Raw genomic sequence first — 18,335 nt, forward strand, 5'->3', positions numbered from 1 at the left:
CCAGAACTCCTGGGTTCTATCTCTGTCTCTGGGGAGAGGGGTTCCTAGTGGTTAGAGCAGGGATGCTGGGAGCCACAAGTGCTGGGTTCTATTCCCAGCTGTGCTATTGACCTCCTGTGTGACCTGGGGCAACGTCCTCCCACTTGATGCCTCAGTTTCCCCGTGTCCATTCAGACTCTGAGCTCTTCAGTGCAGGGACTGTCATTCACCATGAGTCTATGCAGCGCCCAGCACAACAGGTGCCCTGGTCTTACCCAGGTCACTAGGCACTACCATAATACTCAGAATAACCATGAGCTAGTCCCTGAGGTGAGATGGATGCACCACCCACCTGCTTGGAAGGGGAAATGGGGCGACCTCAGGGGGGTGGGCAGCATCTCTTAGGTTAGCAGGGGGCACTGGGGAGACCACTGGCTGGGTGAGTGGGAACTGGGATGTCCCAGGGTGGGCAGAGAGAAATAGGCCAAGCCTGTGACTGGGGCAGGGGCAGGATGGGAGTGGTCAATCCCCATAGCTGAGATGCAGGAGCAATGGGGCTATCCCCATGGCTGGGATGGGGAAGGGGAAATGGGATGATCCCCATGGCCAGACAAGGGGGGGCACAATCCCCATAGCTGGGATGGCTGGGATGGCTGGGATGGTGGGGTTGGGTAATGGGATGATTCCCATGGCCAGGCCAAGGCTGGGGGGTGATCCCCATGGCTGGGATATGGGGAGGGGAATGAGATGACTCCCATGGCCAGGCCAGGCCAGGCCAGGGCAGGGCAGGGGCAGTCTTACCTCCGCGGACCTGCACTACGGCGAAGGTTTGCGCCACCAGTACTGCTGTGTGGATGCCAACCATGCTGATGATGAAGATTTCGAAGGCCAGTAGCTGAGTGAGCTTGTGGATGATAGCCCGCAGGGTCAGCAGCCAGGACACGGTCTTCTTCCACACCAGGCACAGCAGGACCATGGTGCCCCTCCACTTCCGCCCCTGCCGGTGGTCCTGCTTCCCTGGGCACAGATGCCACGGATCAGCCATGATAGGGAAGGAACAGGACAAATCATAGTTATGGGAGGGTGGGCAGGGCGGGCTGTGGGTTATTTGGGGGGCTGTGTAGGGGACAGGTGCAGTCTGTGCGGAGCTTGGGTGTGGTAAGGCTCCATGTTCCCTCTGGCTCTCCTCCGGCAGTGGTGCTGGGTCCTGGGGCCGGGGGGGAGTATGGGGTGTTTGTGGGTGAGGGGGAGTTGCAGGATGGCGGGAGGAGCCCCATCTTCCCTTTGGCTCTTGTTGGGGAGAAGTGTTGGGCAGTGGGGGGTTGGGAGCTGGGGAGGGGGCATGTGCAGAGGCGTGGGGGGATGGGGTGTCCAGGGAGCACCCCGTTACCTTTCAATATCTTTGGGGGGTGGGAGGAGGCCGAGGTGGCGTGCAAGGAGGCCTGGAAGACAGGGGGCATCTCCTCCTTGTACGGAGACTTCTCCATCTGGGAGTTGGACACAACAGGCACGGTCAGGTAGTCCATGGTGTATGTGTACCCCAACTCTCCCTGACTGGAACCCTGCAACCCAATTCCCTCAGTGAACCCCAAATGACCCTCCCTCCTTCTTTTGTGACCCCAGCCAAGCCCACGTTCCAGACTGACTTCCCTGGTGGCCCCAGAACCCTGGGGACCTGGAGGTTCCAGATCAGAGCTCCCCGCCTTTGTAATGCCGTCACTGTGGTGACTCCTAAACACCACAGTGCGGGGAGGGGACAGCGCAGGGGGCCTAGGAGGGCTCCCTTTAGGGACAGGATGGGGCTTAGCAGTATGGAGGGAGCCTGGGTTGGGCCCCAGGAAGAAGCTGGGGGACAGAGCATGGTTAGGGGGGCAGGGCAAGGTGAGGCCTACGGGTGTAGGGAGGAGTCGGGGCGGGAGGAGTGTCTGTGGGGGGTGCAGAGTAGGAGGTGGAGGGGGCGGGGTACTGTGAAAGGGTGGAGCAGGCAGGGGTGGGGCCTATGGGGAGAACTGTCTGGGGAGGACTCTGTGTCAGGGCCAAAGGTGAGGGTGAGGATGGGGAAGGTGTCTGTGTGGAGGTGGAGGGCAGGGAGTCTGCAGAGTGGGAGTGGGGTGGGGGCCAAGAGGAGTGTAGAGCAGGAGGGGGAGCACTATCACAGCTCCCTGGCCTGCTGCAATTGCAGTCCCTGGTGCTTTCACTTCCCCTCCCCTCCCCCAGCTGTGATGAAGGTTTCCTAACCCCTCCCTCCTGAATCTGGACTGTACTGGGAGCTCTGGCCTATGCTGTTCAGCCAGAGAACCGAACCTGGGTCCGAGCAGGACAGCTCCAGCCCAACCCCATTGTCCCCACCCATTGCCCCTGTGGCTCTGCAGGCCCCTCACTCCTGACAGATCCAGCTGACGTTGTGGAGAGCAGGAGCTGGCTCCGATGCCGCTTGGGGAGGGGGTGACTCCAGTTTCACCCAGGGGATCTGAGAATAGAATTGGTCCCTGACCCACTGCAGTCAATGGGTGACTCTCGGCTGACCCCAGGAGTCAAGGGGATCAGACAGGGACCCTACATTAGTGCAATGAATGAAAGTCATTGGGGCTGAGTTAGATCAGTGGGTCTCAACCTTTCCAGACTACTGTACCCCTTTCCGGAATCTGATTTGTCTTGCGTACCCCCAAGTTTCACCTCACTTAAAAACTGGTTGCTTACAAAACCAGACATACAAATACAAAAGTTTCACAGCTCATTGTTACTGAGAAATTGCTGACTTTTACATTTTTACCATATTATAAAATGAATCCATTGGAATATAAATATTGTACTTACATTTCAGTGGATAGTATATAGACCAGTATAAACAAGTCATTGTCTGTATGAAATTTTAGTTTGTACTGACTTTGCTAGTGCTTTTTATGTAGCCTGTTGCAAAACCATGCAAATATCTAGATGAGCTGATGTACCCCCTGGAAGACCTCCGCGTACCCCCAGGAGTATGCATACCCCTGGCTGAGAACCACTGAGTTAGATGACAGCTGAGTGGTGACCCATCATGTCCAGCACTTCCATCTCACCCTGTAAGGTCCCTTCACCAGGAACCAAACTTGGGGTAATTCATTACCATCCGGGTGTTGCTTTGATGGGGGAACACCATAGAAATGCAGTTATTAATACTAGCAAAGATGCGAATAGGACCCAGGAGTCCTGGTTCCCCCCGCCCCATCTAATCCACTAGACACCTCTCCCCTCCCACAGCTGAAGACAGAACCCTGGAGTCCTGGCTCTCCACCCCATGCACTAACCCACCAGGCTGCGCTGCCCGCACCCATCATTATCAGCAGACAGCTCTGTCCGTTGGGGAGCAGAGAGTTAACACTGCATTTCCTGCAGCTCAGAGAAGCAGTGGGGACAGGCGGTGCAGGGAGCCAGTGTGGGGACTGTGGGGGGGAACGAGAAGGGACCCCTTTCTCTCCTGCCTCCTGCCCCATCCCCACGTGAGACCCTCAGGAGTTGGATCCAGCACAAGACCCAGCTTTCCCGGGCACCCGGTGCTGCCCATGGCTCTGGAGTGCCAGCCCCTGGGCACAGTATCTGTGCGCCTGCAGACTGGGCTGTCCCGAGAGTCATACATGCTGCCCCCAGAGGAGCTGCGTTATGAGCACCTGCGGCACCTGGCAGTGGAGCTGGTGGAGAGGAAGGTAATGGGGCTAAGCTGGAGGAGTGTCGAGAAGGGGAGCACGGGCGAAAGGGCCAGGATCCAGGGTGCGGGGATGGGAGGGATCCCCAGAAGGAATCCCAGAGGTTGTGCCCAGATGCCAATGGTGGGTCACGGAGACACCAGGGGAGTTTGCTCAAAGTCTGACTAGTGCTTGGAATGTAGGGGAGCAGCTGCGGAACCCAGCAATGTCCTGACTTCCAGCCCCAGCTGCTCTAACCGTGAGTCCCCACTCCCCTCCCAGAGCCGGGGACAGAACCTGAGAGTCCTGGCTTCCAGCCGGCATACTCTAACCACTAGTCTTCACTCCCCTGCCTCAGCTAGGAATAGAATTGAAGAGTCCTACCTTCCAGTACCTCTCCTGTTCTAACCACTAGACTTCACTCCCCTCCCTGAGCTATGAATAGACCCCAGGCATCCTGCTCTCCCCTCCTCTAACCACTATTCCTCCTCCCTTCTTGATGCCTGGAGATTGATTTGCTGTTCTCCTAAAACAGATTAAATGAGGCACAGCCTGGGGGAAACACTGGGCTGGAGACTGCGGTGTCCCAGAGTTAGGGTGGCAGATGGGAGTTGCTGGGCTGCCAGGCTTCAGGGGGCTCGCTCCCTGGGGAACCTCATGACACTCAGAGCCCTTGGACAGCACCCTTAGGGGAGCAGGGGGGGCACATGGGATGGGTCAAGGGGCCTGATCTTACCAGGGGACCTGCAGACAGGATTCGAGGTCGGGGGAAGATGATGTGACCCAAGTGTCAGATGACTGGGAGATATAGAGCCCTGGTCCAGGTCCAAAGAGGGGACACCCTTAATATTATGGAGTGTGGGGGTGTGTCTGCCCCCCTGCTGTGGACCTGCGCTCTCTCATTCACAGGAGGGTGGCTATTCAAAGGTTCCCTGGCTCCCCTGCATTTCCTTTGCCCCCTGCCCCCTCCCCGCCAGTTTCCATCTCAGGACAGCACAGGGAGCACTTGGGTGTGTGTGGGGGGGGTGCTGCAGCAGCCATGCTGAGTCAATCTTTCCGCTGCGGCTGGGGTCAGCAGGGCCCTGTGCTTCCTACCTGCACTCTGAGGGCCTGCCCCCTCCCCGGCTGCCCAGTCCCCCTGCACCGAGCAAGTGACAGAGGAAACCAGCAGAGCAGCTCGTTTCCGCTCCGTGCTCACTCATGGCATTGCAGGGGGGGGCTCGTCTGTCTGCAGGGAGCGGGGAGTCTCATACAACTAGCCCTGTACAAACAGCCCCCCGCGCTCCACCCCAGAGGTGACTGGATCTCAGCGCCAGGCAAGGGATCCCTGTATAAACACCCCATGCAGCCCAGCCCAGAAGCAGCTGCCTCTCAGCACCAGGCGCAGAAGCCTTGTGTACACAGCCACCATGTCCCACTCCAGAAGTGGCTGCATCTCAGCACCAGGCAAAGGAGCCTTGTTTAAACAGCCACTGCACCCCACCCTAGAGGCAGCTGCATCTCAGTGCCAAGCAAGGGATCCTTGTATAAACAGCTCCTGCACCCCACCCCAGAAGGGTCTGCATCTTGATACTGGGTGAAGGATCCCTGTATAAACAACCCCATGTCCCACCCCAGAAGCAGCTGCATTTTAGCTCAGTGCAGTTCCAGTGAGAACACACAGCATTTCTGCAACAATGCAAGCATTCAAGACGTGCTACAGCAGTGGTTCTCAAACTTTTGTACTGGTGACCCCTTTCACATACCAAGCCTCTGAGTGCGACCCCCCCCCTTATAAATGAACAACACTTTTAAATATATTTAACACTACTATAAATGCTGGAGGCAAAGCAGGGTTTGGAGTGGAGGCTGACAGTTCGCAACCCCTCATGTAATAACCTCGCGACCTCCTGAGGAGTCCCGACCCCCAGTTTGAGAACCCCTGTGCTACAGGAATCCAGGAGGCTGGTGTTAGCGGTGGGACTCTAGCTGTGCTCCCCTCCCTCTCCCAATGTGTCACAAGCCCTGGCAGGGTCCGGACTGTGTTAAAGTTGTGGGCGTGGGTGATTGCCCAGCCAGGGAATGGTGCTGGGAAGAGCTGGAGCCCGCAGCCTGGGAGCAGCAAAACCTGGAGCTAGAGTGAAGATTTCAAGTCTATAATAACCAGGCCTGTTCCAGTCCCATCTTCCCCTGCGGGGAGGCGCTAATGTGAGCTCACAGGCCAACCTTTACCAGCTGAGAGCAGGCTGGGGCAGTGGGGTCGGGGGGAGGTTACTGTCTGTGTCCCCCATAATTCCCCAGAAAGAGGCCATGACTTCTGAGTTCTATGCCTGGCTCAGGAAGGGGAGTGGGATCTAATGGTTAGTGCAGGCCAGGGGGGCCCAGGAGGCCTGGGTTCTAATACCATCTCTCTCCTAGTTCCCTGAGTACGGCTTCCTGGGAGTGTCGGAGAAGATCATGCTGTTCCGGCACGACACCGCGTCAAAGAATGTGCTGGAGCACTTGGGGCCAGACGGTGTGGTGCGCCCTGGGGACCTGATTGAGGTCGTGCTGTCGGGTGAGACAGTCCTGGGGCACCAGAGCCTGTGGATGCCAAACAGGGCCTGGAGGGGAAAGACCTCAGCTTCCCCTCCCTGCCCCATGTGAGCCAGCCAGTCTCCCATCCTGGGGCAGATCAGAACTGGCGCCCCCTCGAGGGGAAAGGCCCCTTGTCCCATTCCCCCATCCCACCCAGCCAGTCCCCGTGCCATAGGGGCAGATCGGAGCCAGCGGCCCACAGAGGGGCAGGCCCTGGACTCCCATGCTCCCTACCAAACCCACCCCCTCCTCATTCTTCTCTCTCCCCACAGCCTCAGTTTCTTTGGATTTCACTATCCGGCCCCATGTGCTGCTTGTTCACTCCTACAAGGCCCCGGCCTTCTGCGACTACTGTGGGGAGATGCTCTGGGGGCTGGTGCGCCAAGGGTTAAAGTGTCAAGGTATGGAGCAATCCGTGTCCACCCCTTCCCGTCCCCGCCCTGGGACTGACCCAGTTGCCTGACCCAACCCTCTCCCGCTTCCTGGGTCCCTCTGGTGCCCATACCCCCATCTCTGCACCTGGCCCGATCCCCTGGGTCCCACTGGGCAGACAATGCTCCCTTCAGATCTCCTGGGTCCCTTTGGCACCCCTCTCCCCAGGCCTGGCTGAATTCCTCAGCCCTTTGCACACCAGTAGCCCCCTCCTTTCAGGCCTGCCCAATCTCCTGGAGCCCCTCTGGGGCACCCACCTCCATGACCAGGGGACCCAGCTCCCCCCATTCCAGGCCTGGCATGGGGCCCAGTCCTCACTCTCCCCTCCCCCCAGGCTGTGGGCTGAATTATCACAAGCGCTGTGCCTTCAAGATCCCCAACAACTGCCGCGGTGTGAGGAGAAGCCAGCTGGCCAGTCGCTCACTGGGCGCTACCACCAGCCCCAAGACCCCTGGCCTTGGCCAGACTGTGGGGGGCAGCCTGGAGGAGGTAGGAGCTGGGACCCACACAGCCGGCGGAAGTATTCCAGAGGGTGATGGCTCTTGGGTGTTGGGAAGGTCAAGGACTTCAGAGGCGATGGATACACCCTGCAAAGGAATACGATGTCTGCTCTAGCCACTACACCCACTCCTCTCCCAGAGGAATCCTGGCTGCTAACCCCCTGCAGTGGTGGCTGGAGAGGATGGGGAAGGCCAGGCAGAGACCCAGGATAAATCAGAATTGGGGATGGCTGGCAACTTGGCTGGGCCCCTGGAAAGTGGGGTGCAGTGAGGGACAGTGACAGTGCGGAGTTGGGGGGAGGGTGGGGACACTCACCACAGTCTAACATGGACTCTGGTTCCCCTGCAGATCAGTCACTGGAAGTGGGGCCAGCAGACACAGGGTCCTGTGCTGATTGGCCGCCCGCTCTGGAAGGACTGGATGGATCTGAACCGGGTCAAGGTGCCACACACCTTCCAGGTCCACTCGTACACCCGGCCCACCGTGTGCCAACACTGCAAGCGCCTGCTCAAGGGGCTCTTCCGCCAGGGGTTGCAGTGCAAAGGTACCAGCAGCTGGGACCATGCAGAGGACTGGGGTAAAGGGCTGACCCCGGGCTGGGACCCTGCCAGGACTGGGGTGAGGGGCCTGACCCTGGACTGGGATGCTGCTGGGATTGACCTCAGAGTCACTGTGGCCCCACTGGGGTGTAGTGGTACAGAACCCGGCAACCCAGCTTCGAGCTGTGCCCCCATTGCTTCCCCTTTCAGCACTGAAGCTCCTTCTGATGGCATGTCCAAGCAACCATCCCAGGGAGGTGTCCCCTTTGACGGCCGTCTGTTGACCCAGTGAAGCCTCCCTGCCCTGCAGGGGCCACTTATCAAGAGAACCCTGTACAGAGAGCTGGGAGTCACGGTCTCCGTGGCTTCTCCCCATCCTTCTGGGGCTGACAGGGAACCAGCAGAAACAGTCACACACGGCAGGGGAACCTACATCACGGGTACAAAGGGAGAAGTGGGGGGGATTCAGGGAACAGAGATAAAAGGGAGGAGCTGCCCTTGCTGTAACCAATGCAGCAACACTGTCTGAGTCTGCAAAGAGCCTGAGCCAATTGCTCTGAGGAGGGAGCTACCCCCTTTGTCACAGTTGGAGGTAGCACCCAGCCACACTGCTCCAGGGACCCCAGCAGGAAAGGGAGAGCTGGATCCCGGCTGGCCCGCTGCCCCACCCTGTCCCAGCCCTCAGCCTCTCTCCTCTCCCCCCACAGACTGTAAATTCAACTGCCACAAGCGCTGCGAGCAGTTCGTGCCGGAAGAGTGTGTGGGGGAGGGCCTGGCCCCTGGCACAGCAGGTAAGGACGGGGCTGCATGGGGCAGGGAGGCAACATACCTAGCACTACCCCATTCCCAGCCCCAGCTCTGCCCCCTGCTCAGCTTGCCCACTGGGGAAGCCTGACCCCTCCGAGAGTGCCCCGCATGGCTATCCCACAATGCATTGGGCACAACCCAGTGACCCTGTCCAATCAACAATAGGGCTCCACTGCTCTAAGCTTGGCTGGGCCAGAAGTGCCACACCTCATTCCCCTCCCTGTGTTAGGGGTAGAACCCAGGAGTCCTGATTCCCCCTTGGGCACAAACAGCACTTTCCTAAGGAGAGGGCCCAGAACGCTCCCTGCCCTGCCTCGCCTCACCCCCAGCTTAGTCTCTCCCGCCCCCCCACTCTCCTCCTGTCCCCAGCTCCACTCCCTCCCCACCCCACCCAGCCCTGCACTTGCCCCCTCCCAGTCCCCCATACCCAGCCCTGAGCTCACCCCCTCCCAATTCCCCACACCCAGCCCTTACTCTCTTACACTGCCCCCACACCCAACTCTGCTCCCAGCCCTGAGCTCTCACCCAGAGAGGTGTCAGGCTGAAGAGCACCATCCTCACCAGGGCCCAGGAAGTTCTGGGAGCCCCAGGCCCCATCCTCTTTCTGTGTCTCTTCTGCCACAGGCAGCACAAAAAGCCCAAACCCAATCTTCCCACCCTCCTGGGGGCTGGGGGTGTAGCACTGCAGAGGTAGGGAGGGTCAAGGAGGGGTATAGGGTCACCACACTCTCAGATTTGGCCTGGTCACCCCTCTGGCAGGACAGCCAGGCTCAATTTCCAATTCTAGTCAGGGGACAAGGGGTGGCCTGAGCCCTTCTTTGTTGTACCCCTGCTTCCAGCCCATCTGCTCTAACCATTAGCCACCACTCTGCTCCCAGAGCCAGGCATAGAACCCAGGAATCCTGGCGCCCAGTGGCCCCGCTCTAGTCCCTATCCCCCATCGTGTTTTCCCTGCTGGCCTTGCAGAAAGCAGGGTATCTCACTCTCTCCCTTCACCCACATAGATGGCGAGAGCCCAGAGTGCCCATCTAGCAAGCCAGAGCCAGTGGAAGGGGAGGCAGATGGGGAGGGCACCAGTGGGCATGGGCTGGCAGAGGACACAGAGGAGACAGAGCCCAACCCTGGGACTCTAGAGGCAGAGATGCACACCAGCCTCAGGTAGGGACCCCCGCAAGGATGGGTGGGTGGGGTGGGATGGGGGGGCTACATGGTTCCCCAGCGCCTGCTGCTCTATAGTACAGAAGGAGAAGGGGATCTCCCATGGGGTCAGTGAACTCAGGAATCCTGGTTCCCAATCCCCGCTCTAACCACCAGACCTCACTCCCCTCCCAGAGATGGGCATAGAACCCAGGAGTCCTGACCCCAGGGAGCCTGGTGGGTGGTGGAAGGCTGTGCCTTTGGGGGCAGGGGAGTCCAACATCTGAGTCCCTGTCTCTCCTGGCGCCAGCCCCTGTTTCAGTAGCTACATCCCCTTGATGCGGGTGGTGCAGTCCTGCCGGCACACCAAGAGGCGGCGCAGCACCATCCTGCTGGAGGGATGGATGGTGCATTTCACCAGCAGGGACCCCATGGTGAGTGAACAGAGGGTGGAGACAGAGAGTGAGGTTACAGGAGGGTCAGGGGTGGAGCCACAGGAGATATGGGGTCAGGGGTGGAGCTTCAGGCAGGCTGGAATGGGGGGTGGAGTCAGAGGAGAATGGGAGGCAGGGGTCATGGATGGGCGGGGTCACAAGGCAGAGTAACAGGATGGGGCACGGAGTGAGAGGGTGTCAGGGAGCGGGGCTTGCGGCTGGCCAGGGCTGGTTATATGGGGACTGAGAGCAGGAGAGGGGGATTATTGGCCAGGCATTTCAGGGCAATGTTGGGGGGGCAGCAGAGGTTTGGGTTGGGGGGCCTTGGGATGGGATGGGCATAAGCCCCCAGAATAACATCTCTGTGCCCCCCAGAGGAAGCGCCATTTCTGGGTGCTGGACAGTAAGAGCCTGAGCTTCTTCCACTGTGAGAGCGGAGGCAAGTTCTACAAGGTGAGGGGTCCGCTCTTCGTCCCCTCCGCTGCATCCCATTCCCTACAGCACCCTCTTTCCCCTGAGCCCAAATCCAAAGCAGCCTGCACTCTCCCTGTGGCACCCCCCCTCCTGATTCCTCACCCCAGAGGAGCCCAGCCACTGTCCAATGGTCTTGCTCTTCCTGCAGGAGCTGCCGCTGTCTGAGATCCTCCAGATCCGCCCCTGGGGGGGGCTGACACCCCTGGCCCCCAGTGGGAGCCCCCCCTGCTTTGAGCTGGTGACGGAGGCCCTGGTGTACTACGTGGGCGAGCACAGCAGTGAGCGGGAGCCAGGGCAGGTCTGGGCGAGGGCGGAGGCTGGAAAGGCCTGGGCCAGGGCCATCCGCCAGGCCCTATGGCCTGTGAACCCCGAGCCCAACGGCTCTGTCCAGGAGCCCAGTGAGTACCATGGGAATCCCTCTATAGGCAGCCATGAGCCCCACCCCAGAGCCAGCTGCATCTCAGAGCTGGGTAAGGGATCATCCCTGATTCAACAGCCCCTATGCTGCACTGCAGAGCCAGCCAGACCTCAGTGTTGGGCAAGGAATCCTGTTAACAGCCTTCGTGCCACACCTCAGTGTTGGGCAAGGAACCCCTGTGTTAACAGCCCCTGTGCCCCACCCTAGTGCCAGCTGCATCTCAGTGCTGGGCAAGGAACCCCTGTATCAACAGCCCCTGTGCCATACCCCAGAGACAGCTGCATCTCAGTACCAGGTGAGGGATCCCTGTATAAACATCCCCAGTGGCCGTCTGAGAGGTAGCTGTCTCCTGCTCCCAAGATAACAGGGCAGTGGGTCTGAATGTCCCAGTCCCAGCTGGGCCAGGGTCTTCTCATGTCTCCATTGTGTCTTATCTCTGCAGATTCTGACTATGAGTCCCCAGATGACACGGTGAGTTGGAGAGGGTGGCACTGGGGAACCCTAGGAGTGGTGGGGTGCATGGTCTAGCACGGGGAAGGGGATGAGCAAACATGGGGGCTGGTGTTGGGGTGAGGAAGCCAGGCATAAGGGTTGGTGGCGAGGTGGCAGTAGTGGGAGCATTAGGCCTGGTATGTCAGGGATTTGCCCCTAGCGGGCACCATGCCTCAATCCCCCCAACTCTGTCCTTGTCCCCCACCCCAGGACATCAGCCGTTCCTATCAGATCTTCCCTGACGAGGCGCTGGGCGCTGGGCAGTTCGGGGTGGTGTACGGCGGTAGGTGCCTTCCCCCGCCCCTGCTCCCCAACTCCCATCCTGGCTCCCCTTTTCTGTGTACCCCAATAGCTGCCCTCCCTCTGTGCTGATCCCCCCACCTCCCCTTGGGCACAGTCTGGGATCTGTTTGCATGTGCACCCCCCAGGGGCAAACACGTGGACTACGGCTCTCCAGGTGCCGTAGCCATGCCCATCCCATCACTGCCATGCTTCCAGGAGCATGGTTTGCCCACTGCTCACCTGTGGTGTGCCAGTGCACATCTCCCCCCAGCCCTGCCCCACACCCCTCCCGCCCCAGCCCTGCCTCCCCCTCTGCCCCCAGCCCTGCCTCACACCCCTCCCGCCCCAGCCCTGCCTCCCCCTCTGCCCCCAACCCTGCCACACACCCCTCCCGCCCCAGCCCTGCCTCCCCCTCTGCCCCCAGCCCTGCCACACACCCCTCCCGCCCCAGCCCTGCCTCCCCCTCTGCCCCAGCCCTGCCACACACCCCTCCCGCCCCAGCCCTGCCTCCCCCTCTGCCCCCAGCCCTGCCACACACCCCTCCCGCCCCAGCCCTGCCTCCCCCTCTGCCCCCAGCCCTGGCACACACCCCTCCTGCCCCAGTCCTGCCTCCCCCTCTGCCCCCAGTCCTGCCACCCTCTCTGCCCCCAGCCCTGCCACACACCCCTCCCGCCCCAGCCCTGCCTCCCCCTCTGCCCCAGCCCTGCCACACACCCCTCCCGCCCCAGCCCTGCCTCCCCCTCTGCCCCCAGCCCTGCCACACACCCCTCCCGCCCCAGCCCTGCCTCCCCCTCTGCCCCCAGCCCTGCCACACACCCCTCCCGCCCCAGCCCTGCCTCCCCCTCTGCCCCCAGCCCTGCCACACACCCCTCCCGCCCCAGCCCTGCCTCCCCCTCTGCCCCCAGCCCTGCCACACACCCCTCCCGCCCCAGCCCTGCCACACACCCCTCCCGCCCCAGCCCTGCCTCCCCCTCTGCCCCCAGCCCTGCCACACACCCCTCCCGCCTCAGCCCTGCCTCCCCCTCTGCCCCCAGCCCTGGCACACACCCCTCCTGCCCCAGTCCTGCCTCCCCCTCTGCCCCCAGCCCTGGCACACACCCCTCCCGCCCCAGCCCTGCCTCCCTCTCTGCCCCCAGCCCTGCCACACACTCCTCCCGCCCCAGCCCTGCCTCCCTCTCTGCCCCCAGCCCTGCCTCACACCCCTCCCGCCCCAGCCCTGCCACACACCCCTCTGCCCCCTGCCCTGCCACACACCCCTCCCGCCCCAGCCCTGCCACACACCCCTCCCGCCCCAGCCCTGCCACACACCCCTCCCGCCCCAGCCCTGCCTCCCCCTCTGCCCCCAAGCCCTGATACCACTGCCCTGCCACCCAGGAAAGCACAGGAAATCTGGCCGGGATGTGGCCATCAAAGTCATCGACAAGCTGCGCTTCCCCCCCCGGCAAGAAAATCAGTTCCGCAATGAGGTCTCTATCCTGCAGGTGAGCCCCTGGGGATGGGAAACACAAGGACCCTGGTGGGAAAGGAGGGGTGTGTGGAAAAGGGGACCCTTGGGTGGGGGGCATGTGGGGACTCCTCCATAGACATGTTTGGCTGCCTCTGCCCCCCAGACCCAGTGGGGGAAACGGGGCAATGGCTGGACAGGCAGCACTCCCTCCCCCAGTGCACTGGGGGCTTTGTTGGGGCCCTGCCCCCTGGAGGGAGCTCCAAGCCAGTCCAGCACCAGAGAAGGGCCTGCAGGGTTAGGTGCAGGTCTGAGTGGTGGGGAGGGTTCTTGGGCTGTGAGCAGGGTGCGGAGGATCCCCGTTCAGGGAGCTCCATCCTCTCCCCTGCCAGAGCCTGCACTCCCCCTGCGTGGTGCACCTGGAGTGCATGTTCGAGGGCCCTGCCCGGCTCTTCGTGGTGATGGAGCGGCTGCGTGGCGACATGCTGGAAATGATCCTGTCCAGCGAGACTGGGCGGCTGCCCGAACCCCTTGCCAAGTTCCTCATTGCCCAGGTGGGTGCCGCAGCTCTCCCCGCCCCACGCCCTGCAGTGGCCTCACAGCAGATCGAGGAGGACCAAGCAAACCCTCCAGCCTGGTGCTCCCCACAGGTGTCCCCGTCGGGCATGTTAATGATGCTGCACCATCCATGATCACAGCATGCATACTCCTCAGAGTCCTTGTGAAAATGTACACACCCACACACACTGCTCCCCCACGGCCCACCGCTCCCGTCCTGGCCCCCCAACATGCTGCTCCCCTGTGGCACGCCATTCGCTCCCATGCACTGCTCCGCATTGCTGCTCATCCCCATCGTGCCCACCACTGTGGTCCTGTCACCATTGCATACCGCACCCAGGCTCACCACTCACGCCCCTCAGCACGGTGGTACACTTGTGCAGGTCAGCACTGCACATCATTGCAGGCTCCTCGCCAGAACTGTGCACACACACACACCATCCCATCACTGCCCCCCAGTGCCTGGGTCGCGGTTCACACAGCACTCACCAGCGCATGTGAGCGTGCAACAGCCCCCACGCCACACCCAGTCTGTGCGTGGACCTGTCAGGAACTCCCCCCACATGGCAGGTAACCACCCCCTCCTGTGACGTTCCCCCTGTGCTTGCAGATCCTGTCTGCCCTGCACCACCTGCACACCCGGAACATCGTGCACTGTGACCTCAAGCCGGAGAACGTGCTGCTGGCCTCGGATGAGCCCTACCCCCAGGTGGGACAATCCCTGCCCTGCCTCCCAGCCCACCTCCCTGGAGCCCTGCCCCTCCTGTTCTACCGCCTCATCCCTCTAGCCCCCTCTCCCTGAACATCCATCCTAGCTCGTGCCCCATTGCACCCACTCTCCCTTCCCCTTTCCGTCAAGACTCTATTACCAACCTGGGGCCGGACCAGACCCGGCACCCCCCAGAGGGGAGAGGCCCCTATCCCAAGCCAGCCGGTCCCCCCAGAGTCAGGCCCCCTAGCAAGGAAATGCTCCATATTCCCCACCCTCATGCTAACCCCTCACCTCTCAGGTGAAGCTCTGTGACTTTGGCTTCGCCCGCATCATTGAGGAGTCGTCATTCCGGCGCTCAGTGGTGGGGACCCCAGCGTACCTGGCGCCCGAAGTGCTGCGGCAACATGGCTACAACCGTGCCCTGGACATGTGGGCCGTGGGCGTCATCATCTACGTCAGCCTGAGCGGGACCTTCCCCTTCAACGAGGAGGAGGACGTCAACGATCAGATCAAGAATGCAGCCTTCATGTACCCCCGGCAGACCTGGGCCAGCATCTCCCTTGAGGGTGAGACCCTCCTACCCCGACCCTGCCCCCCCACCTCCAGACTGCAGCATTCATGTACTCCCAGCAGACCCGAGTCAACATCTTCCTTGAGGGGGAGACCTCCTGTCTCCCCCACCACCCTGCACCCAATCACACTGCCCCCTTACCTCCAGACTGGCTATGTACCCCTGGCAGACCTGGGCCAGCATCTCCCTCGACGGCGAGACCCTCTTCCCCCACCACCACCCTGCCCTGCTGCTCCCCTGTGGCATGCCACTCGCAGCACACTACTCCTCCCACTGCCCCTGCACCTCCAGAGCATGGGCTGCATGTACCTGCAGCAGCCCTATGGCACCTCCAGGAAATTTGGCTGTTGCAGGCCTCTGGCAGCCAACGGCTGTGCTCCCTGCGGGGAGGAGTTGGGGAGAGTTCTTGGCCTATGTAACCCCCTCCTTCCCTCCTAGCTGTCAGCCTCATCCACCAGCTGCTGCAGGTGAAGCTGAAGAAGCGACTGAGTGTGAACAAGGCGCTGAACCACCCCTGGCTGCAGGTACCTTCCCTCCACCCCTCAATCCCTATTCACCCCACCCATATCCCTGCCTGCAGATACCTTCTGTCCCACAATCCACACCCCATAACACACCTCTTCCATCCCCTGGCACTGTCTAACTCCACGTAAACTCCCTCCACCCTAGAACTCAACACCCTGCTCTCCCCTGCCCAGCTTCACCCCAGTCTCCAGTCCCCCCTCCCAACAGTAAATGGCTAACTCAACCCCTTCCCTAGCTCTCCCCATCCCCTGAAGATCCCTTCCTCAGTACACGGTGGACCCCTGATAGGAGGAGCCTGGACTCCCCACAGCACCTGTTGATGAGCGGTCTCCATCCCCCGCAGGATTTCCAGACCTGGCTGGCCCTGCGGGAACTGGAGACCCGTGTGGGGCAGCGCTACCTCACCCATCCAAGTGACGACGCCCGCTGGAAGCGCCTTGCCCATGAGCAGGGGCTGGCCTGGCCATCAGGGCTCACCACTCAGCCCAGCCTGGAGGAGGAAGGGGACAGCGACAATACAGGCGAGGGAAGCTGAGCCCTCCCCCAGGACTCACTCATGGGAAAGGGGGAGGGGGGGCTGGGACCCCTTAGCACAACATCGCCCCCATAAACTGATTTCCCCAAATTTAGCACCATGTGGTCTGTGCAGGGTGTGCGCCCATCTTGCTGGAGCCTGTTCACACGTGGGGGGTGTCACAGGCTCAGATTCCCCTGCACAAATGCTTCCCTAGCTCAGACCCTCTCCAGCATGAAATCCCGCACTCTGAGCCACAGGTCCACCATGGTGCATGCCTCCCCTTCCCCATTGATCCTTTCCACCCTAGTATCCCCAGTCCACTGCTCCTTTATCAGCTTCCTTGCACATGAACACCACCTCCCAACCCTGCCGGCTCCAGATACTCATGGTTGGCAGAGAGTTCACAGCAGCTGCTCCACAGTTTCACTTTTATTTCAAAAGCACACAATTGGAGCCCCATCCTACCAAGCCATAGTACCCTCCTCAATGGGGCTGGGCCCTGCTGTCCTTGGGGAAAGGCAGGAGGTTGGTGGGGGTGGTGTGGTGTGAATCTGTCCATTGCCCCCAATCTGGGGACTCTTCTCTAACTGTCCAGCGGCAACCCCCTAGGATCCTCCAGCAGCGGGAAGCATCCTCATTCCCCCAATCAGAGCTTCCTGTAAGCCCCCACGGTGAGGTCAAAAAGCTGGGGGTTGTAGACCTGGCCCTGCTTGTCCAGCAGGAAGTAAAAGGGCCGCCCCTTGACCTTGAGAGGAATCATGGCAGGCACCTCAGAACGATGGGCCATGCAGGAGACCTGGCGCAGGGGCACTGTGAAAGACGAGCTCAGCCCGAAGGGGTAGTAGGTGCTGAGGGTCACATCCCGTCCCCCCTGGCGCAGCACAACCTGCCACACCGAGCGGCGTGAATACATGAAGCTGGCAGCCACGATCAGTGAACCTGGGATGGGGGAGAAAGAGAGGAAATGAAACGCCCAGATGCCATCCACCATACCCAGACTGGGCTAGTAGGGGGCTGTGGGTTGGAAGGCACTGGCAAAACTCGGGGGGGAACCCAAGGCTGGGATACCAGGGGGCCGCAGATTAGAAACGAGGGACATCAGCAAGGCTGGGGGTACAGCCTCCCCATCTCCCAGCAGCAGGATTTGGCTCCGAGTTTCAGAAGCCTGATTCCACTCAGCTGCTCCAGGTGGCCCAGGCCCAGCTGCGGGGTGGAACCAGGCTCGGGTCCCAGATCCCTCTTCCCCAGGGCAATGAACTGGACTCAGACCCAGCTCCCTGTCACTGACCACCGTCCCCGGGGCATACTCTCTCCCTGCGGAGAGAGGGGAGAATCCCATTACCGGTGTCTTCGGTTCATGCTTCCCCAGGATGCAAGGACTGGAATCACCAGTTCCCCGCGCCTGAGTGCTGTGCTCCCCTAGATGCTGGGTGGGAAACCCCTGGTCCCCACACCCCTCTCTCCCCGGGGCCCGCTCCGGCTCGGGGGTCCCTGCCCCCACTCTCTCCCCGGAGCCCGCTCCGGCTCGGGACCGCTCCCGGCTCTCACCCACGGTCAAACAGGACACGGTGAATCCGTAGCGCCACTTGTTGGAGGCCGGGTTGATCGAGGCCCCACCGGGCAGCGTGGGCGCGGGCCGGGCGCTGGCCGCGGGCCGCCCCGCGGGCCGCCCCGCGGGCCGCAGCGCGCTGAAGGCGAAGTGCGCCAGGTACGCCCAGAACGCGAACTGCCCCGCGCAGAACAGCCCGAGCAGGCGGAAGAAGCGGCCCCGCTCGTGCCGGAACAGCAGCAGGTCCCGGGGCACGTGCGTGTCCAGGGGGGACGCCCCGCGCGCTGGGCCTGCCAAGCCCCGCGCACCGCTGAGCCGGGCCCAGGGGCCCCCCGTTCCCCACGTGCAGCAGCGCAGTCCCCACAGCCGCAGCTGCCCGGCCCCCGCCATCTCTCCGCCGGAGCGCGGGGGCGCCTGGGACTTGTAGTCATCACGACTTCTCTCAAATAGGAACTTGGTGCTTCTGCGTAGGGGCAGGAGGCTCCTCCCCCTTACCCGCAGCGCCTTCTTACGCTGGGGGATCGCTGTGCTGGGGGGGGAGGGGGGGAGCCACCCGCCAGGACGGAATGTGGAGAGGGCTTGGAAGGGTGGAGGGACTGAGAGGAATGTAGAGAGGGGCTGGGGAAGCACCTGGGATGGGGGAAGGGGGAAGATGACCCGGAAGGGATGGTAGTGGTATTGGGGGGTAATATGGAGAGGGGGGAGTGGCAGGGGGGAGTGGATGACAGGGACTGAAGGGGAAT

General features: G+C 61.6%; 2 protein-coding genes across 2 annotated transcripts; one reads left to right on the top strand and one right to left on the bottom strand.

Moving 5' to 3' along the window:
• The first annotated feature begins 3,524 nt into the window (after positions 1–3,524).
• LOC144267486 (serine/threonine-protein kinase D3-like) lies at positions 3,525–16,061 on the top strand. Its single transcript, XM_077821493.1, has 18 exons — positions 3,525–3,665; positions 6,042–6,180; positions 6,473–6,601; positions 6,967–7,121; positions 7,482–7,677; positions 8,380–8,463; positions 9,484–9,637; positions 9,927–10,050; positions 10,426–10,503; positions 10,673–10,922; positions 11,385–11,413; positions 11,645–11,717; positions 13,091–13,197; positions 13,553–13,714; positions 14,329–14,427; positions 14,729–14,996; positions 15,440–15,525; positions 15,870–16,061. The coding sequence occupies exons 1-18, from the start codon at positions 3,525–3,527 to the stop codon at positions 16,059–16,061; spliced, it is 2,466 nt and encodes an 821-aa protein (XP_077677619.1).
• A 398-nt stretch (positions 16,062–16,459) lies between these two features.
• Positions 16,460–18,013, bottom strand: TMEM223 (transmembrane protein 223). The gene is made up of 2 exons (XM_077821486.1): positions 17,592–18,013; positions 16,460–16,982 (listed from the first exon to the last, which is right to left on the bottom strand). Exons 1-2 carry the CDS (start codon positions 17,980–17,982, stop codon positions 16,690–16,692), a joined length of 684 nt encoding a protein of 227 aa, XP_077677612.1. The 5' UTR covers positions 17,983–18,013; the 3' UTR covers positions 16,460–16,689.
• Positions 18,014–18,335: the final 322 nt, after the last annotated feature.

This window comes from Eretmochelys imbricata, chromosome 7 (assembly GCF_965152235.1).
Source record: "Eretmochelys imbricata isolate rEreImb1 chromosome 7, rEreImb1.hap1, whole genome shotgun sequence".
In the NCBI taxonomy this organism is placed as follows: domain Eukaryota; kingdom Metazoa; phylum Chordata; order Testudines; family Cheloniidae; genus Eretmochelys; species Eretmochelys imbricata.